The 24,631-nt window shown below is 45.2% G+C and overlaps 2 protein-coding genes across 5 annotated transcripts in view; one reads left to right on the forward strand and one right to left on the reverse strand.

Annotated features, from left to right (window-relative positions):
* Positions 1–4,280, forward strand: part of TMPRSS6 (transmembrane serine protease 6) — a 52,994-nt gene extending 48,714 nt beyond the window's left edge. Inside the window, exons 16-18 of the mRNA XM_023504469.2 lie at positions 1,074–1,345; positions 1,832–1,968; positions 3,573–4,280. Of these exons, the coding sequence (XP_023360237.1) occupies positions 1,074–1,345; positions 1,832–1,968; positions 3,573–3,731 (568 nt within the window). The 3' untranslated portion in view covers positions 3,732–4,280. The remainder of the gene's footprint in view (positions 1–1,073; positions 1,346–1,831; positions 1,969–3,572) is intronic.
* A 1,357-nt stretch (positions 4,281–5,637) lies between these two features.
* Positions 5,638–24,360, reverse strand: KCTD17 (potassium channel tetramerization domain containing 17). Of its 4 annotated transcripts, none has more exons than XM_031940899.1 (7): positions 23,975–24,360; positions 21,143–21,251; positions 16,196–16,287; positions 14,133–14,228; positions 12,686–12,811; positions 8,863–8,983; positions 5,638–8,639 (listed from the first exon to the last, which is right to left on the reverse strand). In XM_031940899.1, the coding sequence occupies exons 1-7, from the start codon at positions 24,221–24,223 to the stop codon at positions 8,368–8,370; spliced, it is 1,065 nt and encodes a 354-aa protein (XP_031796759.1). In that variant the 5' UTR covers positions 24,224–24,360; the 3' UTR covers positions 5,638–8,367. The 4 variants fall into 4 exon arrangements, 2 of the variants coding, with proteins under 2 accessions (XP_031796759.1, XP_031796760.1); XM_031940900.1 differs by having other exon boundaries at positions 8,439–8,634; positions 23,975–24,356; XR_004229933.1 differs by having other exon boundaries at positions 8,569–8,634; positions 8,796–8,983; positions 23,975–24,350.
* Positions 24,361–24,631: the final 271 nt, after the last annotated feature.

Below are 24,631 nucleotides of genomic sequence, written 5' to 3' on the forward strand. Positions count from 1 at the left end.
ATCATGATTCTGGAATGGGGCTCCCGATTCCAAAGGACTGGGGTTCCAGCCGGTGAAATGATATATGTAAAGCATCAACAAGCGATTGAACCAGCAAGCTACCAGCACTTAAGTACCAATCTAATGCCAGATATTATGATAGGTACAAGTAATACAAATCAACCAGTCAGCAAACACTTATTAAATACATACTATGTGCCTGGCATTATGCTAAGTGCTAGTGTTACAAACCAATCACCCAATCAACAAGCATTTATTAGGTACCTACTGTTTGCCAGACATTATGGTAGGCATACCATAGTAACACAAATCTACAAGCATTTATTAAACGCTATATGTCACATACTGTGCTAGGTATTAGTGAGACGGATCAACAAAATTAACAAATCAATAGCATTTATTAAGCACCTACTAAGTGCCAGACCCTATGTTAGGTGCTAGTGTTACAAATCAATTACCCAATCAATAAGCATTTATTAGGTACCTACTGTAGACCAGACATTATGGTAGGCATTAGTAACACAAATCTACAAGTTATCAACAAGCATTGATTAAATACTATGTATCAAGCACTATACTAGGTACTAGTGATACAGATTAGCTAAATTAATAAATCTAGAGCAATAGCATTTATTAAGCACCTGCTATGTGCTAGGCGCTGTGCTAGATGGTAGTGATATAGACCAACTAAATTAATCAATCAACAGCTTTTATTAAGCACCTACTATGTGCCAGACACTAGGCTAGATGGTCAACCATATTAATCAGTAGTATTTATTAAGTACCTACTGTGTGCTAGGTACTAGTGAAACAGACCACCCACATTAATCAAGAGCTTTTATTAAGCACCTACTATGTGTCAAACACTGGGCTAGATGGTCAACAATATTAATCAGTAGTATTTATTAAGTACCTACTATGTGCTAGGTACTAGTGAAACAGACCACCTACTCTTAATCAAGAGCTTTTATTAAGCACCTACTATATGTCAGGCACCGTTCTAGGTGCTTGGAGGACTGGGTCACTTGGCTGGTGGGAATAATCAAGTCTTCTCCTCCATATCTGACCCCTAGCATGGCCTCCCCTTCAGTCTGGACGGTCTTCCTGGGCAAGATCCACCAGAGCGCTCGCTGGCCCGGTGGGGTATCCTTCAAGGTCAAACACCTGCTCCTTCATCCCTACTATGAGGAGGACAGCCATAACTATGACGTGGCCCTTTTGAAGCTGGATCACCCTGTGGTCCGTTCCACCCTGATCACACCCATCTGTCTGCCTGCCCCATCTCACTTTTTCCAACCTGGCCTCCACTGTTGGATCACAGGCTGGGGGGCACTTCAAGAAGGAGGTAGGTATCTGTTAGGAAGAGAAGGGTCCAAATGGTATCTTTGGGCTGATACCCATGTGCTGAAGAGTGGGTTCCCCCAAGGTTCTCCCAAGGAGACCAGAATAGAGAAAATGTGAAAGCCAGACTGTCCTTTGAGCCCAAATTAAGACTGAAGGAGCCTCAGAGACCATGGAATCAAACCCCCTTATTTGACAAAAAAAGGAAACTGAGGCAGCTATCTCAGAAGATCACTTGAAAAGTCATTTAGAGATAGAAAGCATTTTAAGGACCACGCAGCCCAACTTCCTCATTTTATACAGGAGGAGACTGAATTCCAAAAGGGTTTAGGTGTAAGAGCTAAGCTCTGAACCCAGGACCTCTGCCCCCAACACCAACACTCTTTCACAGTGCTCCTCCAAAATGAAAACTTAGGGGAGGGCTAGGAAAACCTCAAGTGGGCTTAGCTCCTTCTCATCCCCTTTTCTCCCCCAATACCTCACCCGGCAGGTCCCTCCAGCAACACCCTCCAGAAGGTAGACGTGGAGCTGATCCAGCAGGACCTGTGCAACGAAGCTTACCGCTACCAGATCACCCCGCAGATGCTGTGTGCCGGCTATCGCAGGGGCAAGAAGGATGCCTGCCAGGTGACTGACGCCTAGGGGATGTATCCCTCCCACTAAGGCAGTTCATAGAGTCATCATCTTAGAGCTGGCAGGAATTTTAGTGGGATACAGTGGTAGGAAAATTAGACTGGTAATCAAAAGACCTGGGTTCAAATTGCGCTTTTGGTACTGGGTGATCATGAGCTTTCTCCTCTCTGAAGGTCCATGTAAGATGAGGACATTGAAAAAGATTACATCCACAATCCCTTCCAACCCTAAACCTCTGGTCATTTGACTCCCAATCTGAAGTTCCCCTCTGTTTCCTACTCTCTTTCTCCTGATGGCAACAAAAGGGAAGAAAATTAAGACTCCTTCCCCACAGATAATCTGAGATCTAGAGAAAACCCAGTTCTCCTGATGCTATCCCCAAGAGGGAATGATTCCCTGCGAGAGAAATAGTGACAGTGCGATCTAGGCAGTGACTTGAGTTTGAGTTCTCTCATTAATACTTGTGTGCATTCAGCAAAACCTCTTCTCTCTTAATCTTTATTCCATCTTATATAAAAGGAGTGTGTAGGATCCTTCCAGCTGCAGACCAGGATTCTATGACCTAATCCAGCTCCCTCACATTACAGATGAGAGAAATGTCTCCCAGAAAAGTGATTTGCTTAGAATCATACAGATAGTAAATATGAGAGAATTGATTTGAATTTCCTCGTTCAAAATTCAGCAGAACCACAAACACTTCAGCTCCCTAGAAATGGGGTGGATAGGAAGGTCAAGCAAAGGATCAAGGGAGAGTGGAGCATGGGGTTCAAAAAGAGTAATTTCTTCTCCATATCGAACACATTATTCTTTCTAAAGACACATCTCTACCCACTCCATCCTTTGTTCTTCACAACAATTACGTGCCGGTAGAGATTTATTAGAGATGAGGAAATCGATATCCAGAGAGTTTAAGCATCCGGCTTCAAATCACCCTCCTAGTTAAAAAAGGAATCAAGTATCCCAACCTCTTGTCCCCATCTATATCAAAATGGAACTACGTCTGGGAGGCCTGTGTGTCTATCAAAATAGCAAGCTTACATAGTAGTTAGAGTAGAGACTAGGAGACAGGAAGGCTTCAAATCCTGCTTGAAAAACTTACTCGCTGAATCACCCTGGCAAGTCACTTCTGTTTCCTTCTCTGCAAATAGCAACAGTGTTTCCTGGTAAAGATTGTTGGGCAGATCAAATCCATCCCTTCCTAAATCTCCAAATAAAATATTAAAACAGAACATGTTTTAAATTTAAATACAAATAATTTTGTATAAAATCAAAATATAACATGTTTTAAATTTAAATTTAAATACAAATAATTTTGTATAAAATAAAAACATGACATGTTTTAATATTATAATTATAAATATGAATATAAAATATAAATATGAATATAAATTATATAATACAATATTATATAATATAATATAGAAATTATAAATATAAATATCCATATATTTAATATATGTAAAGTGGAAAAGTATGTAGTGTTCTACAAATCTTAAAGCATTATCCATGATGGCTATAATCATTAATCTGCTAGCAGTCTGAACCCATGGGCAACTCTGAGCTGATGCTTCTGGGTCCTGTTGATTTTTTCCCTCTAGGGTGACTCGGGAGGCCCCTTGGTTTGCAAAGAGTCCAGCGGCCGGTGGTTCTTGGCGGGATTGGTGAGCTGGGGCCTGGGGTGTGGCCGACCCAACTACTTTGGAGTCTATACAAGAATCACTCGGGTGATGGGCTGGATCCAACAGGCTCTGTCCTGAAGATGCTGCATCTGTCCAGAGTAGCTCTGGGCCTCCCCATAGGCCTAGCGTCCACCTGAGAGCTCAGAAGCCTTCCTCTGCCTGGCTCTGCCTCTCCTACGTGGAGGATTATGGGGGCTTCCTAGCAGATGGTGGGAGAATTTGGATTTTTCCAGGGGGGTGGGGGAGCCACCATAGGGCTAAGCCACTTTGATCTACATCTCTCACTGCTCTGTTCTTCTGGGAGATGCTCCTGATCCGCTTCCTTACCCCACTCCAAGGGGATGCAAAGATTGACCTGGCCAAGCTCTGGTGACATCTGGATGGTGACGGCATCCTTTCTCAAACAGCAGCAGACCATGTTTTCTCCAAAAGCCCACGAGGCTGGGGATGATCCCAGTCATGCAGCTTCCTTTCCTCCCAAATTCCTCTGGGCCTTGACCCTTGATCCACTCTCAGAGGCCATCCCAGCTCAGACCCCTTTGGCAGGTCCAACCAAATAGGGAAACCGCTCTGGACACACAGTGGACAGAAGCCCAAATCCCAGAGGCTTGCCTGAGATGAAAGAGTCCCAGAGGGCTTCCTTCTTCTCGGCCAATGTCAAAACCAAGCTTTTCAAGAACAAGCCCCCTGCTTTTTGGATGTGACAGTAGAAGAGTTTCCATAAGCCTCCATGACTTTGGGGCTGAGGCAGTGCCTGAGCAGTTGCCAGGGAAGTTGGGATTAGGGGAACCAGCCAGCCAGACTTCACACCCACAGCTATTAAAGGAGCTTCGGCTCCCATCCAAACCTACGGGGATTTTTCACAAGCCAAAGAGGAAAAGACTCTTCTCAGAGCTGAAGCTTTCCTCCATCTCCCTGCTACTCCCCTGGACATTTGGTACCTCCAACCTTCTCCCTTCTCCCTACCTCCAGTTCCCACTATCTCCTTGACCAAGGAGAGGGTCAGGGAAAGTCACCTATTGAGACCTGGCCCAGAATAAATCTGATTTAAGAGCCTGCCGAGTCCAGTTTCAATGTGACCCGTCTTCTCTCCAAAATTATAGGATCCTAGACTGGACATAGAGCCAGGAGAAACATTAGATCCTGTTCATTTTATAGACAGTATAAACTCCTTGTAAACGTCTTTATTTCCTAGTGCCTAACATAGAGTAGGTCTTAATAAATGCTTGGTTGTTTAAGAGGAAACTGAGACCCAGACCAGAGTAAAGTTTCTCACCCAAGGTCTCACCAGAAAGATCTGAATCCAGTGTTCTATCTAACACGCCATGCCAAAGCAGACCTGAGGGACTGAGAGCAGTTGCTGGGACTTGCTGAGATATCTGAAATATGTGGCTCAACAGTGTTGCCTTGGCCATCTTTGGATTTCTTACCCTTGTCTTCTGCTTGGCGATAAATCATCAAATCTTTTTAAAACACAGGGAGGACCAAATGATTCCTAGTGCTGTGATCCCTAGAAGGACCCCATCCTGCTGAGGTTAGGGCAAACAAGGTCAAGACCGTGAGCCCAGACCACTGGACCTGTAGCCTCTCCCTCTTCCCCTGAAGGAACAGGGTTCCACTGGGAACACGCAGATTCTCCCTGGAATCAAGAATCATAAAATAGAAATGCAATGGAAAGAACCCCAGGTTTGTAACCAGAGCTTCCAATCCCAGCTCTCCCATTTTTTTTCTGGCATAAACATGGACAAGTCATTATGCTTTAAGCCTTGATTTCCCCACTCATCCAGTGAGGGGACTAGATCGCATCTGAGGTCTTAGACTAGATGGTGTCTAAGATCTCATTCTAATCCCCTCATTGGGCAGAGGCAAAAAGCCAGAGAGAGGAAAGTTCCTCATGCAATGTGGGAGATGATATTTGAGTCACAGCACCCTCTTCTTCCCCCAGCTTGATGTCTCCCCCAGGAGAAAAAGGGACTCAGAAACCTGAGGTTTCTATCAAGACTTTATTATTAAGGCTGCATCCAATACAGTTGTGAAGCCCACCACCCAGTCCCCAGGATACAGGAGAACCTCTTCCTGAGATCACAGTTTCACCCATTCAGCCCCACACTCCGATTCTGAGTCAGGATGAGGAGCCTCAGTTTACCCTCCTTCAGGCACACCCAAAGTTTGCTAACAGGGTCTTTTTTCTCCTAACTGGAACAATCTGACAGAGGGCAGTCACAGGAGAGAGAGGGGAGTATTGCAGACAGGACCAGAAAAAGGGTCGGCTTAACACGTCAGTGGGTAACTGAATTCCACAAGGCTGGGTTCTGCGGAGGGCATCATGGTTTCCCCCCCCCCATATTTCTATCAAAGGGTACTACCATGAAAGTCATGAGTCAAAGGGAGGGAAGAGGAGAACCCCAAAACAGATCTGCCTTTATTTCTGATGCTTGTCCCCCAAACCATGGGGGACAACGTCTTCCCACGGAGGCCAGAAACTCCACCGTTCACGACCCATTCCTTGGAGTTAAATACTATCATCTCCCTGAGCAATAATTTATTGGGGAAAAAGAGCCAGTCTCCTTGGAGCAGGTCATGAGAACAGCTTGCATCCATAGTTTTTGAGTATTTTCCTATACCAGCTCATTCCCTCCTCACAACAGCCCTGTGAGGTAGGCAAGGCAAAGGTTAGCAGCTCCAGTTTACAGACAAGAAAACCGAAGGCCAAAGGGGATGTTATTGAGCCCACCTCAGTGAGGTCACCTTATACTTTTCTTCCCTGATGAGAGAAACAGAGGGAGTTGTGGGCCCTGGAAACCTAACACTATTTCCTCATTTTTTCCAGGGGAAGGGGGAAGGATCCCTGCCCTGGTGCCTGGGTATCTGCCCTCACTTGCCAAGGGGGATATCATCACTGCTGAAATGTTAAAAAAAAAAAAAAAACATCTCAATTGCTCCCATCCCAGCCTGACCAACCAATGTGAATATATTGTGACATCTTCTGTGTTTTTGAGGGGAGAGGGCAACAGAGGGAGTGCTGGGAAGGGAGGGATGGGGTTGGCGCGACTGCTGGGGTAATGGCTTTGGCCCAGAACTGCCACAGGCCACAGTACAAAAATAAAGATTTCAGAACAGAAAACAAAAATTCCCGGAAGATGATCAATGTTCTCACATCTGGGAGCCTCTGGCTTGTAACAGCTAAAAGATAAGAGGGGTTGGGAGATGGAACGGGGGAGGGACGGGGAGTGAGCAGGAGAGTGTACAGGAGGAAGGGCAGGGAGAAGGGTGCACAGGGGGCCAGGTTGGTGGTAGAGAATAGGACATAGAAAGGGAGAGGGAGAGAGAGAGAAGAGAGCAGATAAGTCACATTCATTGTCTTGGAGAGGGGCAGCTATCAGGCTGAGGATGGAAATGTTGGGGAGTCGGTGGGAAAGCTGGACTGGAGCCCATGAATTCCAGCCTCTGCCCCAGAAATGAAAGAATTAAAAGGCCAGAGGGTCAGTCACTAATCCCTTCCCCTTCATTCCCCCTCCGTGTTCCCTCCCCTTCATCTCTCCCCAACCCCAACCCCAAGCTTAGGCAGAAGGAGCTCCAGGGCCTGAGCCCAGAAAAGCAACTTCCCTTCCAAGTCAGGGAGGGGAGAAAGCCTAGCTGGTTAGAGCTGGGAGGGAGCATTGAGTCCAACCCTTTGCAGAAGGAGCTACCGAGTCCCCAAGGAAGAAGCCACTTGCCCACAATCAAACAGCTGGTCAATGTTCTGGCCAAGGGCGGGGACTCAAACACAAGTTCATCGCCTTTTCCACCTGGGCTTTAGGACCTCGTCTTCATTGTGTCCAAGGTCTCAGGCAGCCAGATCCGGAGAACCAGGCTGTCTAAATCCGTGACATTGGGCTGAGAACAGCCTGAGTCTGAGGAGACTGGATAAATGATCTCATTCTCCCCGAGGCAGGATGTTCCAATGGGAGGCCCAATGCCAACCGCGACGAGAAGATGTGATGATGGTTTCTGGGAAGCTCCTGAGAGGAAAGCCTGGGGACCCCGGGCCACCTGGATTGTTGTAGGAGTTCTCTTCTCACCAATTTCCTCTCTTCTTTCTCCCTCTTATCTGGGTCCTGCCACGTGTGAGTAAGTGTCTCTGTTCCCTCTCCCTTCACCACCCATCCCCACTTTCATTCTCCTCTCATAGCTTCGAACCCCAGAGCATGATGGAGATGCACCAAGAAAAAAGAAAAAGTTTAAAAACCAGTCCCCCTCCCCAAAAATGCTTAGCTTCGAAGGTAAGCCCCCTTGCTCTCGCATCCCCCTCACTGCAGAGCTCCACGCCGGGAACTGGGGGCTCTGCAGGAACGGAGTGGATGGGAGTCCCACAAATGGAGCCTGATGATCTGGGGAGGAGGAAGGTGGGGCCCCCTCGGGACCCAGGAGAGCAGGCCCTGGAGAGGGGGGCTGCCGGAGCAGTGTGGGGAGGAGGCACAATTCCTCTCTAGAAAGGGTGGAAGCAGCCAAAAGGAGGAAGGTTCTAGAGGGACAGAATCCAGAACTGGAAAGGGCTTTAGAGGTGATCTAGCTCACCAGTTATTGGACAGGTGAGCAAACAGAGACACAGAGAGGGAAACAGACATGCCCGAATCCATGAACCATAGATTTGGAGGAGACCTTCTAGTCCAGCTCCTTTATTTTCTAGAGCTGAGATCTGGTGTCTCCGGACACCAAATCCCAGGCTTTGGGATTACACTGAGCTTCCATGGACATCGTTGAGGTCGGAAGAACCATGCCCTGGAGGGGCATTGATGGTGCTAGGGCCCCTCAGGAGGGGGGAGTAGGAAGAGAGGAAACAGGGGCAAGAGGTGAGAGGGAGGAAGCAGGGAGCAGATGAGATCCAGGAGGTGGCAGAAGTGGGTGAAGATGAGATGGACCCTTCAGGAGGAGGAAGAGGAGGAAGCGGAGGAAGATGAGACGGCGAGAAGGGGAGAGAATGAGCAGGATCCCGAGACAGCTGCACTGCAAAAAAAAGAAAAAGAAAAAAGAAAAAAAAAGGCAAAAAGAAGGGATGGTTATGACCGGCGCCCAGCAGCAGGGACTGAGCTGATGAGGGCTTGTACCCAGCACCCCCCAGCCCCCAGCACAGCTCGGCGGCTACCTCCGATGGACTCTCACCAGAAGGGAAAGGTGGCTTTACGCTCAGGCTTTTACTAAAATCATTTTCCTCAGGGGGTTGCTGCACCTTTCTTGTCCGAATCTGCCTCGGCTTCCACCTGCACCTCATCCACCTGCACCACCTCCTCCTCCACCTCCTCCTCCTCCTCCTCCTGCTGCTCTTCCTCCTCCAGCTCCTCCTCCGTGCTCTGTGTCCCGGACGGACGGACCCAGGGAAGAAAGAGTGGAGATACTTGAAATGTGGGCCGGCACGGCTCCCGAGGCTGGGGGCTGTGAGGGCTGCGGGAGCCCGCTAAGGCTCAGGGGTGGTGGGAGACGGGAGCACATCTGCCTCCGGTTCCCCCGCACCCAGCCCAGACTTGTGCAAGGAGATCCCTCGGGGGGAGAGAAAAGGGATTAGTCAGAGGGGATGAGAGGATCAGAGCTGAGAAGTCACCTAGCCAAACCCTCCCATTTGACAGAGGAGGAAACTGAGACAGAGAGAGGGCAAAGCACCCCAAATCTAAAGTGAGAAGGGACCCTAAGGGTCAACTAGCCTAAACCACATGAGGAAACTGAGGCAGAGAAAGGTTAAAGATGATACCTAACGTCAGAAAAGATCCTAAAGGTCATTCAGTCCAATTCTTTCATTTTACATATGGGGAAACTGAGGCCATAAGATTGTAGAATCCTCATTTTTGAGATGGAAGGGACCCGGGTCTAGTTCAGGCCCCTTGTTTTACAGAGGCCCATGGGATTTGTCCACAGTCAGAGAGATGGGGAGAAAATGTCAGAGCTGGGATCGAGATCCCAGCCTCCAAAACAATCACCCTAAGCATCCCTTCGGCCCATCTCAGAGTCAACTTGAAATAAAGGGCTCAGAGCTGGGAAGGATCTTCCGAGTCATCTGAGGAAGATGAGAAGGACCAAAAGATTCAGAACTCAGAGGAACTGGGCCTTGGGGATTGGAGAAATTCAGGTCCATGGGAAAGAAGGGAGGACTTGAAATCCATGCCCCTGACCTCAAATCCAGGACCCTCACCAAGACATCCCATCCTTTTATAACTTTCAAGAGAGGGAGCAGATGGGGGATTGTGGGTGAAGAACTGGCTTCCAAGCCAGGAAGGTCTCTGGGTGCTACCTCGGAATCCTATTGGCTGTGTGACTTTCAGCAAGTCATTTAACCCTCAGTGTCAGGTAATTCTCTAAGGAATATCATCCTCTATAAAGAATATAAGGAGAGTTCCTTAATTAACACCAGTGCAATAGTAGATCCATTAAAAATTTAGCCTCTAGATTTAATCGATTATATAAATATTATATGATTATATTTTATAGAATTCTCATAATACACACCATAAATATTAAATGTATATAATGGTAATAATATATAAATAGGATAAGAATTATAATTTACATAATGTTGTTTAATCGCTTTCTTAGTCATGTTTGATTCTTTGTGATTCTATTTAGGGTTTACTTGGCAAAGATATTGGAGTGGTTTGCCATTTCCTGCTCCAATTTATGGATGAGGAAACTGAGGCAAACAATGTTGTGACTTGCCCAAAATCACACAGTTAGTAAGTGTCTGAATCCACAATTGAACTCAGGTCCAGCATTTTATCCATAATGCCATCTAGTTACCCCTATAGAATTATAATAATATATAAACAGTTTAATAATTATAATATATAAATATTATGCTAATTTATATGATTGTTATAATGTGCCAACATTATAATGATAATATAATAAATTTGGGTTTATTAATAATAGCTAGCACTAATAGAGAACTTTAATATTTGCTAAGTGCTTTACAAATATTATTTCATTTGATCCTCACAACAACCTTAGGAAGTAGGTGCTATTATTGTTGCAATTTTAAAGATTAGGAAACTGAGACAAACGGGTTAGATGACATGTCCAAGGATCACAAGCCAGTTAGTAAGTGTCTGAGTCTGGATTTGAATTCAGGTCTCCCTGAGGTTAGTTCCAGGGTTCTATTCACTGCCTCACATACTTTCCCTCTAGTACTTTAAAAATTATATCTTTAGTATGACCCTAAGCAAGTCACTTAACCCAATTGCCTCAAAAAAAAATTAGCTATGTGACACCAGACAAGTTACATCCTATCTCCAAGCCTCAGTTTCCTTATCTGTAAAATGAGGGGGTTAGATCAGATAAGATATTCTTAGCTCTTTTTTGTGTCATGGACTCATTTGACATTCCAGCAAAATGTATAGAACTTTTCTTAGGATAATGTTTTGAAATATTTAAACAAAATACCTAAGGTTGTAAAGAAATCCAAGTAAACTGATATTTAGTGTTGAAAATATGTTTAAAATTAAAATTTTTATTTTAAAAATAATTTAAAATTTAAAAACAAATGAATAAATGATTTGATTCAATTAGGAAAAAAAAATAAAAACAAATTCACAGACACCTGGACTAAATGGCCTTAGAGGTCTCTTCCAGCTCAAGAAAATTCCCTTAGCCTTAGTTTCCTCATTTTTAAAATGAGAGGCTGGGATAGTTGCCTTAGAGGGCCTGTAAGTTCAATGCTAGATGCAAACCTGTGATCCTTCATTCAGTCTTTGACAAATCTCCCCACTTTCCCCAAGGATGAGAAATTCACTCCGTCACAAAACAGCCCAATCTACCTAAGGACAACTAACTTAGGGATATCAATAAATTTGTCAGCACGAATTCGCCAAGGCTTCAGGAACCACAGAGGACATTATTACAAAGGAGCATGGGAGAGATTACAGAAGGGGCAGATGGACAGACAAAAAGACCTCTACTCAATGGGAAACTAGGCCACCAACAGGGAGAGCACAGGTCAATTCCCTCCTACCAAAGGTCCTCCCCTTACTAAAAGTTGCTGCTTTAGACATGGGAGGGTCAGCCTGTCTTTGGCTCTTCAGCACCATTTCAACTCATCCTTAACATCCAGAGTTCTGACTCCCACTCAGGAATTCTGACAAATGATTTGGAATTCTATAAACTGAGCCTCTGAAATACTCCGAGCCCCGGTTTATGGAAGTTCCTAATCATCACGCAGAGCCTTCCAGAAAAGGTCAGAGGCCTCTTGGGCTCAGCCTCTAGGGCTGGCTGGAGAGTCACACAAAAGTCACCCAGCAGAGAGGACGAAGCTGTCTCCATCACATGAAGGAGGCAGATGCTCATGCTGGGATAAGGCAAAGGCATCCCCAGCCAGCCAGGACGTTCCCTGGGGTCCACTGAATGTCACTCAACCAGCAAGGGCTACTTAGAAAGAGAAAAGTCTCAATTATTCAGGTCCTAGCTCGCTCCTGCCAGACACTGAGCCCTTACCTAGAAAATGGCCGTGATCTAAGACTAACTTTAGAGGCTCTCAGCCATCAAACAGAACCAAAGGCTGCCAGAGATAGAAAGAAGCTTAGAGATCTAAAGTCCAATAAATAAAGTAAGGCCCTGAGACTTAAAATGATTTGCTCGCATTTGGGGATTTGAAGGAGAAAGGGGTCTAAAATCCAAATCTCCTGAGGGCTTACAATCTTGGATTGAGAATAAGCTCATCTCTGTGGCTAGACTCTAGCACCACCATGTTCCAGGTGGATATAGGGTTCCCCAAAGTCCCTTCCAGCCCTAGGATTCTATCATTCAGCCCATAAAAGGAGTCTACACTCACCACAATTGCTATAATACCTGTTCAAGCCTCAATCCAACAGTTATTCTTGATTGAGCCTGCTTAATTTACATGAGCTCACAGACAGGAGCACAGCGTGGGATGAGATGGCCGTGACTATGGAAGGTAATGGATGCCAGAGCAGGGAGGGTGAAGACAGAAGAAACAGGAATGGTGGGCTAGGGGAAGGGGAAGGGAAGGAAAGACTCAGTGAGGCAGAATCAGCCTCCAAGTTGGGTCTCACCTTGGCTTTCCGGCTGGGCTCTGAACTCAGTCCATTGGGAGAGTTGTACAGCTCCTTGGAGACAACACACAGGAATTCTGCCTGGTCCTCATTCCCATAGTTATAAGAGGACCCAATGTTCACCAACTAGGAAGGAAGAGCATGGAAAAGTTTCAGATAACAACAAAGACACTGCCATGGATTCTAAAACATGCTGTCGTTTCCTTATCCCACACAATCCAGTCAGATCAGTAGTACAAGTATCACTGCATTCATTTTACAGACAAGGAAATGGAGAAACAGAGGTGACGTGATTTACCCAAACTCTTTGGGAAACAGCAGTGAAATCGGGATCTGAACTCACTTTTCCTGATTCCAAATCTAGCATTCCACATACTACACTAGTTTCTCCTTCCATAGCAAACATGTGGATCAATCACTTCATTTTTTTGATAAAAACTTACTAAAAGCCTACTATGAACATCACACTGTGCTAGGCATTAAGGAGGACAAAAAAGTTTAGGCAAAAACTCGATAGAATATGTATTCCATGAGGGCAGGAACTGTTCCATTATTGCATTTTGGTCTTTGCATCGCCAACAGTAATCTTTAACAATAGTCTTTTCTTCACAAAGACACCTTCACAAGGCAAAAGAGCAAAGCCAGCAATAGCTCCCAAGTGCTTCTAGGATAAAGAGCAATAACTCCTTAGCATGGCATTTAAAATTCTCTGAAACCTGGTTTCAACTCACCTTTCCTTCACAAACCCTAAATTCCAGTCCAATGGTATGATGAGCTTTTTCTTTGTCTCCTCTTACCCTATACCCCATTTGGGTGAGTCAACCTTGACCAATTCCAACAAAACTACTTGCTTTATTCAGATTAAACTCTTTTTTTTTTAATTGGGCTCACCATCTTTCAAGAATCTTTTTCTGAGATCCTTGATGAGAAGTAAGCTTTTCTTCTTCATAATCTTTATAACACTTTTTCTATGCTGCGCCTTTATCATATTCTACTTTCTATCATATGTCTGTCTGTCTCTCTCCATCCATCCATCCATCCATTCATTGTTCCATTCATCCTTTCTATTTATCTGTATAGCCACCTATCATTCATCCATCCATCAATATATCTCTCTATTCATCTATCATCTATATATCTATCCATTCATCTATCCATCTATCCTATTCATCTATCTATCCATTCATCTATCTATCACCTATATATCTAGTCAGCCAGCCTTCTATTTATCTATCTATCTGTCTATCTATCTATCTATCTTATCCATCTAGCTATCATCCATCTCTCATCTATCTATCTATCATCCATATAATCTTTCTCATATTCCCCGAGTCAATTGTAATCTCTGTGACAGTAGCTCCAAGCCTTTCTGTCCAATTCCTACAAAAATATATCCCACCCATCACCTACCTCCACTTTGCTATGCTCCTCCCCAGCCCTGCTGTACCTGCTCAAACCTCCAGCCATCAGACATCGTGGAGACCATCTGAGTGAGTTCTTCCTCTTGACATTGCAGTACTCGGTACACATGCTTAGGAGGCACCTGGGGGAGAGAAGAAGAAGATGTGAATGATTTGTGGGATAGAACAGAGATAGAGACTGGCAGCTGTTGTTTAGGGAAAGAAGAACATGGAGTGAGATGACAAAATGCAAAGGGGAAGATGGTGAGTTTGGAGAGGGTTCAAATCCACTTGTTACCTATGCAACCTGAGTGACCATGAGCAAATCACTGACCTCTGAACCTCAGTTTCCTTATCTGTAAAATAAGAGGATTGGACTAAATGACCTCGGAGAGCCTTTCTACCTCCCACTCTGTGCTCCTATAAATCTATAAATAATTTTGAAATGCCTGCACTACAGATGTGTCATGAGGCTTGTGTGAGATTACATGTGTATAAGTACTTTGCAAATCTCAAAGCACTAAGTAAATGTAAGTTATTATTGGTGCCATCATCAACATAATCAGCTTTCCTCTTATCTTAGTCTGTGTGGCAGCTGGCTCATTGTTCCCATTTTTCTGATGAGAAAGCCGAGGTCCAGAGAGGGCAGTAATCTGCCAAAAATCACAGAGCTCAAGATCCTGGCTGTGGCAGGATGTGAGCTTTAGTCTCCTGACTCCCAATCCAGAATCCACGAGGGGCATTTTGGAGGTTGTTCTGGCTGCTCTCTCTTTACTTCCAAAGCATATGGTCCCATCTAGGATGGGCAGGAATTTTTGTCTTCTTATCCTCATGGCTCAAGTCAAGCTAAGCAAGTAGCTTGCTTATTGCTTAATAAATTGCTTAATAAAACAGTAGATACGCCTGTTTTGTTTTCATAAGCACGTTGCCTACGAGGTAGGGAGAGATTAGAGTAACTCCTCTTAACCCAAAGCTTCCCTCTCTAATTATTTTCTATTAATCCTATATATATATATATCTGTATATATCCTGTATGCATGTTGTCTCCCCCATTAGATTGTAAGGTCTTTGAGGTCAGGGACTGTTTTTTATTATTATTATTTTTGTAGTTCTAGTGCTTAGCTCTGTACCTGGCATACAGTAGGCATTTAATAAATGTCCATTGATTGAATGTTGTCTCCCTCATCTTACTGTAAGTTCCTTGAGGTCAGGGACTAATTTTTGCCTCTTTTTGTAGCTTTAGTGCTTAGCTCAGTACCTAGCATACAGTAGGCACTTAATAAATGTCTATTGATTGACTGATGTCTCCCTCATTTGATTGTAAGCTCCTTGAAGTCAAGGACTATTTTTTGCCTCTTTTTGTAGCTTTAGTGCTTAGTTTGATACCTGGCACACAGTAGGTACTTAATAAATGTCTATTGATTGACTGATGTCTCCCTCATTTGATTGTAAGCTCCTTGAAATCAAGGACTATTTTCTGCCTCTTTTTGTAGCTCTAGTGCTTAGCTTGATACCTGGCATACAGTAGGCATTTAATAAATGTCTATTGATTGACTATTCTCTTCCCCGTAATTTATAACTTCCTTGAGAGTAAAGACCATCTTTTGCCTCTTTTGTACCCATAGTCCCTGGCACACAGTATGTGTTTAATATTGATCATTTAATAGATAAGCTCCACCTAGGGGGTCTGAAGCTCCAAGAGGAGCAGGGTCTATACACTACAATGGGTGAAAGTCAAATTAGGGCTGGATCTGAGCCTGATTTTCTGGCTCCCAAGCCAAGAGCTTTCTGTGTTCTGGAAATCTGGCGGCCCTGAATATCCCAAGAATATCCCATTAAAGGCTGGATTTTTATTCCAAGGATGAACGACAACAACATTTTGATAGGAATAAAACACAGCACAGAGAGAGAGAGGGAAAGAGAGAGAGAGAGAGAGAGAGAGAGAGAGAGAGAGAGAGAGAGAGAGAGAGAGAGGAGAAAGAGAAGAGAAGAGAAGAGAAGAGAAGAGAAGAGAAGAGAAGAGAAGAGAAGAGAAGAGAAGAGAAGAGAAGAGAGGAGAGAGAGAGTTCAACTCCCTTTGTTTTTTCCCCTATTTCTTCCCTTGACCTACCTGAGTCACTGTGTAGTCCTTCTCCTCCAGCCGGTCTTTGATTATGCGAATCAAGGGCCCGATGTTATAGAATTCTGCTTCCTCCAAGACTCCTAGGAGAGATGAGTGTAATCAGTGATTTCCGTCCTAATTCTCCTCCCCAGGAGTGGTCTCCCTTCTTCCTAGCCCAGACTTGTCCCTTAGTCTCTCTCCTAGAGTATGGGATGGGAATCTAGGAACTTGGGGTTCCCTACACCTCATAACTTCCAGGTACAGTGGAAAAGGAGCTTGAATTGAAGTCTAGGGGGCCAGAGCTGGAATCTGGGATCAGTTACTTAATAGCTGTATGATTTCAGGAAAAGTCACAATTTTTCTGGGTCACAGTTCTAAAATGGGCAGTATATGATTTCAGAAAAGCCTGGAAAAACTTATATGAACTGATGCTGAGTGGCGTGAGCAGGACCAAGAAAACTTTGTATACGGCAACAACAAGATTATGAGTGATGGACTTGGCTCTTCTCAACAATGAGGTGATTCAAGACAATTCCCAATAAACGCCCTCTGTATCCAGAGAACTAAGGAGACTGAATATGTAGAGAACTATAGTATTTCCACCTTTATCGTTTGTTTGTTTGTTTGTTTTTTCTTTCTCATTTTTTTTTTCTCTTTTGGTCTTATTTTTCTTATACAACATGACAAATCTGGAAATGTGTTTAAAATAATTACACATAGCCTTGCTGTTTGGGGGATGGGGGAAGCAAGGGAGGGAGGGGAAAAATTTGGAACACAAAGTCTTACAATAATGAATGTTGAAAACTATCTTTACATAACAAAATCCTGTTAAATCTTTAAAAATAAATAAAATGAGCAGTATAGACTAAATGAATCTAAGTCAGCTTGGGCGGCGCCATAGTGCAGTGAGTGCTAAACCTAGAGTGAGGAAGACTCAACTTATCTTCCTGAGTTCAAATCCAGCCTCAGATACTTAGTAACTGTGTGACCCTAGTCAAGTCACTTAGCCCTGTTTGCCTCAGTTTCCTTGTCTGTAAAATGAGTTAAAGAAATGACAAACCACTCCAGTATCTTTGCCAAAAAAAAAAAAGAAGCCAAATGGGGTCACAGAGATTGAGCACAATTGAATTATCTTTCGGTCTCCAGACTTTAAATCTATGACTCTAAATTTACGAGCAAAATCCTAATTCTGCCTGTGTGACTTTGAAGAAGTTACTCCCCTTCCTGGGCCTCAGTTTCCCCATGTGTAAAATGAAAGAATTAAAATAGTTTATCTCTAAAGTTCTTTCCATCTCAAAATAGATGGTCCCATGCTGCTCTAGAGTTAATTATCTATGGAAATAAGTTTTATATGATATCACCTAAATAATGTACACCAAATTGTTTACCACTTTAGGGATAGAGGAGACAGAGAGAACTCAAAAATATTTAAATGAATATTTAAAATTGTCTTTACATATAGTTGAAAAGAATAATTTTTTAAAATAGAGTTATCTTTTTACATGTATTTGTCTGGTTGTCCCACCTTACAAGTAAGTGCCACAAGAACAGACAGCTGTCTTTATTTTTTCACTTTTGTCCATCAATAAGTCTGGTACAATGGAAAGAGCATTCTATAGCTGGATCTTTTGATCTATTTTTTTAAAAGTCATGGCAGTCTGGAAGACTTTTTTTTTCTGAAGCAACTGGGGTTAAGTGACTTGCCCAGGGTCACACAGCTAAGAAGTGTTAAGTGAGATTAAATTTGAACTCAGGTCCCTGACTTCAGGGCTGGTGCTCTATCCACTGTGCCACCTAGCTGCCCCTGGAAATTTTTTTTTAAATAAAGAAAATAAAATATAAAGAATTACAAAGGAAACTAAGTGTACAAGAATATAGTTATTCAAACTGTAAAGATATGAATACATATATTGTATTTAATATATGTATTCATATCTATACAGTTTGTATTTAATATATACTTCATAGTATTTATTTTATTTTATATATTTATACTATTTAATATATATTTAACATGTGTTGGTCTACCTGCCATCTGGGGAGCGAGTGGGGGGGAAGGAGGGGAAAAATTGGAACAAAAGGTCTTGCAATTGTCAATGCTGAAAAATTACCCATGCATATAACTTGTAAATAAAAAGCTATAATAAAAAAAAATGACTTGGAGAAAGAAATGGCAAAAAAAAAAAAAAAAGAAAAAGAATATAATTATTTGGATATCTGGGGGTTTTTTTTGTTTTTAAAGTTTATGGACCCCAGATTAAGAATCCTTACTCTACAGTCAGGGAAATCTGCAATCAAATTCCCCATCAGACATTTACTAGCTGTGTGACTTTGAGTAAGTCAGTTCTCCTCTGAAAACTTCAGTTTCCTCCATAGTGAATCAGAGGAAGAAAAATTTGATAGCCTCTCTGTGTTTCTTTCCAGCTCTAGCTTCTGAGATCCTTGGATAAATCACATTTCTGTGATGCTTTTTTAACTACACACACACACACACAATGAGGTTGGCAGTGCAAAAATTATCCCCATTTTACAGATAAGGAAAATAAGAGTCAGACAAATGAAAGGACAAATGGGAGATTTTTCATCCAGTAGGATGGAAGGCCCAAATACAGAATCTCAGCACTAGAAGGGATCCCCAAGTTCATTCAGCTCATTTCAAAACTGAATAGGAACCTCTTAACAATGTCTTGGACAAGTGGTCACCCACTCCCTCTTCAAAGCTCTTGAGTGTTAAGAGATAAGAGTTCTCTCTACCTCTAGCAGGAGGCTGAGCACTGGAGCCCCAACTTCTCAGTCGTGGGCGTGGCTCATCAACAGTACTTCCTTCCTCCTCAGGGAAGGAGTCCCCAGTGGTTCTCCCAGCGAGAGGGAACCTGGGGACTGCCCTAGGCAACTGCCCTCGAGACCTGGAGCACGTAAACAGAGGCTGGCACTGCAAGATATCATTTGCATTTCTTTCCTCTGGGATTAGTGCTCGGGACCTCAAAACTCACTCACAGGTGCCTGCCTGTGTGCAAGAGAGACAGAGACAGAGACAGACAGAGAAAGGCAAAGAAACAGATGTATGGGATAAATGAGTGAAAAGAAAGGGAGAGACAGAGTCAGAACGAAAGACAGAGAGAAAAAGAGACAAGAAGACACAAAGACAGAGAGAGAGAAAGAAATAGATGTATGGGATAAACTGAATGAAGAGAAAGAGAGAAACAGAAAGACAGAGAGACAGGTAGACACATGGAGAGAAAGAGAAAGAGAGAGAGAGAGAGAGAGATGGAGAAAGGGGGGGCACAAAAAGAGAGAGACAGACCTAGAAAAAGACAAAAAGAGAGATAGAGAAAGACAAAGAGAGAGGCAGAAAAAGAGACAGAGACACAGAGAGAGAAAGAGAGAGACAGAAAGAGAAAGAGAAAAGAATAGAGACAGAGACAGAGAGAGAGAGGGAAAGATTGTGTGTGTGTGTGTGACTGAGGACAAGGAAACAATCACAAGATTTTAGATCTGGAGCCTTAGAGACCAGTTTGTCTAATCTCATTTTACAAAGAAGGAAACAGGTCCAGAGATGGAAAGGAATTTCATAGAATCATAGCAGTAGAAGTGAAAGAGACCTTAATGGTCCTCTAGTCCAACATCCCCATTTTACAGATGAGGAGACTAAGGACTGAGGAAGGAAAGGGATTTGACCAGAGTGACCAAACAGTCCTCCCTCCCTCTCCAGAACTAGTATTCTTTCATGGGTACCTTGATGAGGTGAGAGGCCCAGTAGTGCTGAACTACTAGTCATTGGGCTCTGTGAGGAGAGGTGCTCTGATCCAATTCTACCCTCAAACATCACTATTTATACTGAGTATGGGGCACTTAGTACTGGGCCATAAGGAATATAATATCTAGTTGGGGAGGGGCCCATTTAGTCAAATGACCTGAGTAGGCAGGAGGGGGGAAGGGGGAAGGGAAGGGAGAGGGTATCAATCACTGCCCCACCCCAGGATTCAAATCAGTCCCTAAACCAACAGAGAACCTGAAGCCTGGGGGGAGAGAGAAACCTTCCACTACAACCATGGGAGCCGGGTTACCTGTCCAGGGTAGCCTCTTCCAGAGTTCCAGATTCATCAGCTGCCCTCCCAGGAAGTCGGCAAAGAAGCTGTCTGGCCAAGCCCAAGCTCCCAGGCTTCTAGGACATCTGCCTCTGTCCCCGGGCTCTCATACAGCCCATTCCCCAGACAGTGCCAGGCCACGCAGGGCCCTAGGGCTTCTGGGAGTGCAGTCACTGCTGACGGAAGTGGAGAACAAGACTAGACCCAGGCTTCCTCTGAGATCCCCAGGCTCCCCGGGGATTTAAAGCTGGAAAGGCCTTCAAGATCATTTCCGACAGATCAGAATGGACAGGTGAAGGGAAAGAGCACTGTGGAGTCTGAGGACCCAGGTTCAAATCTCACTCCTATCTATTCCTAAATCAAATCATTTAACCTCCATAACCAATAAAAGGAGGCAGTTGAACCAGAGGACTTGGGAGGGCCAAGTCCCTTTAAGGTCTGGAGCTAGGATCCTGAAATCAGACCAGAGAGGCTTGCCCAGAGCAGCAAAACCAGGCTTTGCACACTTGACCATTCTAAGGGATGATGGGCTGCCAAAGGTTCTAGCAGGTGATGGAATGAGGAGGCACTAAATTAGGGGGCCCAGAGGATGCTTGTAATTTTCTGGGGAGTTGTTGCACTTCCCCTCTCCCATGGTAATTTTCTGGGGTTTCTCACTGTCCCCCACAAGTCATGTTCCATCCTCTCCTCAAGTTAAATTGCCCTTTGTTCCACTCCTCCAAGGTGATGTGTTTGCACGCCAGGGCACAGAAATTCTCAGTTACAGCTCTGAGATCTCTAGGCCAATCGATAGAGCCGTGGCGCAGGAGCAAGTATTTATGGGTGGAAACCGAAAATAGGAAGTAATTCTGGGCGGCTGGAAACTTACCCTCTTCAGCCATATCCTTGTCCAAAACAAGCTTGCCATGACGAAGGAAATTCAGGATGGGGCCAAAGTAGGTGGGATCCCGGTCTATGAGATATGCTCCTGTTTCATCCTAGGGGCCAGAAAGAAGCAATGAGGAAATAACTGGCCTCCCTCCCACCTCCATGATTCTCCAGCTCCTTATGACCCCTATTTAGATGCTATTTTAAACATGACATAACTGTGAGCACACACATATACACACATATATACACATACACACACACACACAAAACCGCAATGAGAAGAACATAAGATTTGGAGTCATATTCAATCATTACTCCTCCCTGGTTTGTCTATCAAATGGAAAATCTGGTCTAGATCATTTCTAAGGTCCTAGTCAGATCCTGGAGCATCAGGAACCATCTCTTAATAGTTTCTAGCCTAGGTCACTGCACAGAGCCTGCCTCAGTTTTCCATCTATAAAGTCCAGTCAACAAGCATTTTTATTTATTTATTCATTTATTCATTTGTTTATTTGTTTGTTTGTTTGTTGTGGCTGAGGCACTTAGGGTTAAGTGACTTGCCCAGGGTCATGCATCCAGAAAGTGTTAAGTATCTGAGGTTAGATTTGAATTCAGGTCCTCCTGACTTCAGGGCTGGTGCTCTACCCACTACACCACTGCCCCATCAAATATTTTTTAAATGCCTCTTATGTGCCAGGCAATGTGCTAAGTGCTGGGGATATGAAGAAAGGCAAAAGACAAATTATCCTCAGGGAGCTTACAATCCAGTGGGGGTGACAACAGGCTAACATTGATGTACAAATAAGCTCTAGACAGACAGGACAAAGGGGAGATGATCATGAGGAAAGAGGCTGCCCAGAAAAGGTCAGGGAAGTCAGAGGATGGAGGCCAGAAGACAGAGCATTCCAGGTGTGGGGGACAGCCAGAGAAAAGAATCAGATGGAGTGTCTAGGTGGCTTTTAGTGGATTGCACGGTGGAGAGCAAAGTGAAAAAAATGGAAATATGGGAAAGACTCCATCAGGAAGGACTCTAAAAGTCAGAGGTTTTGACATTTGATCCTGGAAATAACAGGGAGCCACTGCAATTACTGACTTGGAGGGAGGGCTGCTTGGTCAGACCTAGACCTCAGGGAGATCAATTTGACAGCTGAATGGAGAACAGACTGCAGTGGGGAGACACTTGAGACAGACACCACGCAGCAGGCTATTCCCATGGTCCAGAAGTGGGGTGATGGGGGCCTGGACTAGGATGGTGTCAAAGTAGAGAAGCAGTGAGGACCCTAGGATGACATTTTCCCAGGGAGGCTCAGGAAAGCCATGAGCATTGGAACTGGAGCCTTGGAAGGACCTAATTCATCAAGTCCAGTGCCCTGATTTTACAGATGAAGGAAATTGAAGTGACCCGACCAAAACCACACAGTACATGGAAGAGATTCACCCTACTGCCCTTTTCCATTAATCCACGATAATTCCCACGGGGAGAGGGCTGTCTGATACCCTGTATTTGTATAGCTTTCCTTCCCTTACCTTCATATTCCTTATTTCTAAGGAGTCCCAAGGTGGAGCTACAGGAGGGATTAATACAGGCAATTTAAGCTTTAATTAAAGCTTAAAACCCTAGTAAGACTTCTGAGACATCCCGGATTTCCATTTCACAGAGGAGGAAACAGAAAAGTGGAGATTGAGTCAGTTGCCCAAGGTCATAGCAATGATCGTCTGCTTCTCCTGGCCCAAGGTTCTTTCCCACCGTCCCCCCTTATGACAGATGGGGCTCCAAATGGCTGGCTCTGCTCCTAAGTAATCTATGGAATCTTGGGGCAAGTCCTTACTCGGTTTCCACTTCTGTAAAACTAAAAGAAGTAGGTGGAACAGATAATGGGATCCAGAACTGGAAGGGATCACTGAGTGTAATCCTTTCCAGGGAAGGCGAGATCCTGACAGATTTAAGTGACTTAAATGACCACAGTAAACTTCCGAATTTGAATTCTGCTCTCTCTCTCTCTCTCTCTCTCTCTCTCTCTCTCTCTCTCTCTCTCTCTCTCTTTCTTTCTCTCTCTCTCTCTCTCTAAGTCCGCTCCGGAGTGAGTGCGGATCCCTTCCCGGCTCTGAAGTTTTTTTTTAACTCCATCTTTTGCCCATGATCTCCTGTAGCAGCTCTGGCCCAGGATCCCTCCACCTCCGCGTCCCTCCCCGCTGCAGAAACTGGGGAGAAGCGATCTCAGTCATTTGCGAGTTGGTGGGTGGACTGGGAAGGCCAGAAAGGGGCCAATCCCACCCCCACTCCCACCCCCGCCCCAAACACATACACACATGCTTTCTCTCTCAGTGCCTCCCCCTCCCCAACTGCTCTGGGGGAGAGGGAAAGATTGGGGGTGGAGGATGGAGGGGGCTTTTGATGAAGAGAGGAAAGAAGGCAGGAAACAGCTTGGAGAGGAATGAGCTGCTTTCTCTCCCAAATGGTTTGGGGCCTCCTGCCAGCGACAGGGTTGCCATGGAGACGGAAATAGCATACCGCTCCCCCACCCCTACCCCCACCCCTGCCCCCAGCCCTGCTTTCCCAATGATTCCCCGCCTCCGGTTTCTCGTGAAAAGGAAGGGAGGAGGGGGTTTGTTATTGTCCTGGATCAGGAGGTGGGTGGTAAGGGAAGCAGGGGGGTTCCCAGCTGTGGGGCTGCGGGGGCAGAAAGGAGGCTCCCCCTCCCTCCCGCACACACACACACACACACACACATACACACAAACACACACACGTTCTCCCCGGCACACTCCCGGAGGCGCGTCCCCACCGAGAGCAGCGCCCCGACCCGCAGCCCGGCTGGCCCAGCCTTACCCGGTCAGACTGCAGCTCCTCCCCCTGGCACAGCCGGCTCAGGAAGGACTTCTGCTCGCGGCACAGCGTCTGCCGGGTGGTCAGGAAGATCGTGCCCCCCACGTTGAGCCTGACCCACTTGCCCCAGCTGCCCGGGGCCCGGGCCGCCGTTCCCCCGAGGCCCGGCCCGGTGGCAGGCACAGCGGGCGGCGCGTGGGGGCCCCGGTCCCGCTCAGCCGCCTGCACTTCCCCACCCGCTTCCATCCTCATCTCTCTGCCCTCCTCTTCTGCATCCCTCCCCCTGCAGCCCAAGTGGAGGAGGCCTGGGCAGGTGTTGGGCGCTGGAGGATGCTGGGAGCTGTAGTTTGCTGGAGGCGCAAAGCGGAGGGTGTTGGATTGGCTGGGCCTGTGGGGAGGTGGGGGCAGGGAGTGCGGTGAGGAGGGATGCTCAAGGGGACCTCTATTCTGCCGAGCCCTCCCAGGCCTCACCCAGTCCTGCCCATGATAGGGCCAGAGGCTTCATGCCCGCCTCTCGGGCATTCCGGCCTGTGATGGGCACACGCCAGCCAATTCCCCACCTCACCCCAGGCTCAAGGTCAAACTTACATTGAAGCCTTGAAGTCTTCCCTAAAGGATAAACCTTTCCCCAGAAATAAATAAATAAAATTGCCGCAGAAC

The sequence above is a fragment of the Sarcophilus harrisii genome, chromosome 5, assembly GCF_902635505.1.
Source record: "Sarcophilus harrisii chromosome 5, mSarHar1.11, whole genome shotgun sequence".
NCBI classification, from domain to species: domain Eukaryota; kingdom Metazoa; phylum Chordata; class Mammalia; order Dasyuromorphia; family Dasyuridae; genus Sarcophilus; species Sarcophilus harrisii.

Bases quoted from the DNA above. Each gene is read 5' to 3' on its own strand.
- KCTD17 (XM_031940899.1), bottom strand. From the start codon at position 24,223: ATGAGGATGGAAGCGGGTGGGGAAGTGCAGGCGGCTGAGCGGGACCGG. The intron at 12,812-14,132 runs GTACAGCAGGGC...CTTCCTTCCTAG, and splicing joins ATGGCTGGAGGTTTGAGCAG to TTGGTGAACATTGGGTCCTC. The intron at 8,640-8,862 runs GTGCAGCAACCC...TTTTTTTTGCAG, and splicing joins GGCAGATTCGGACAAGAAAG to TGCAGCTGTCTCGGGATCCT.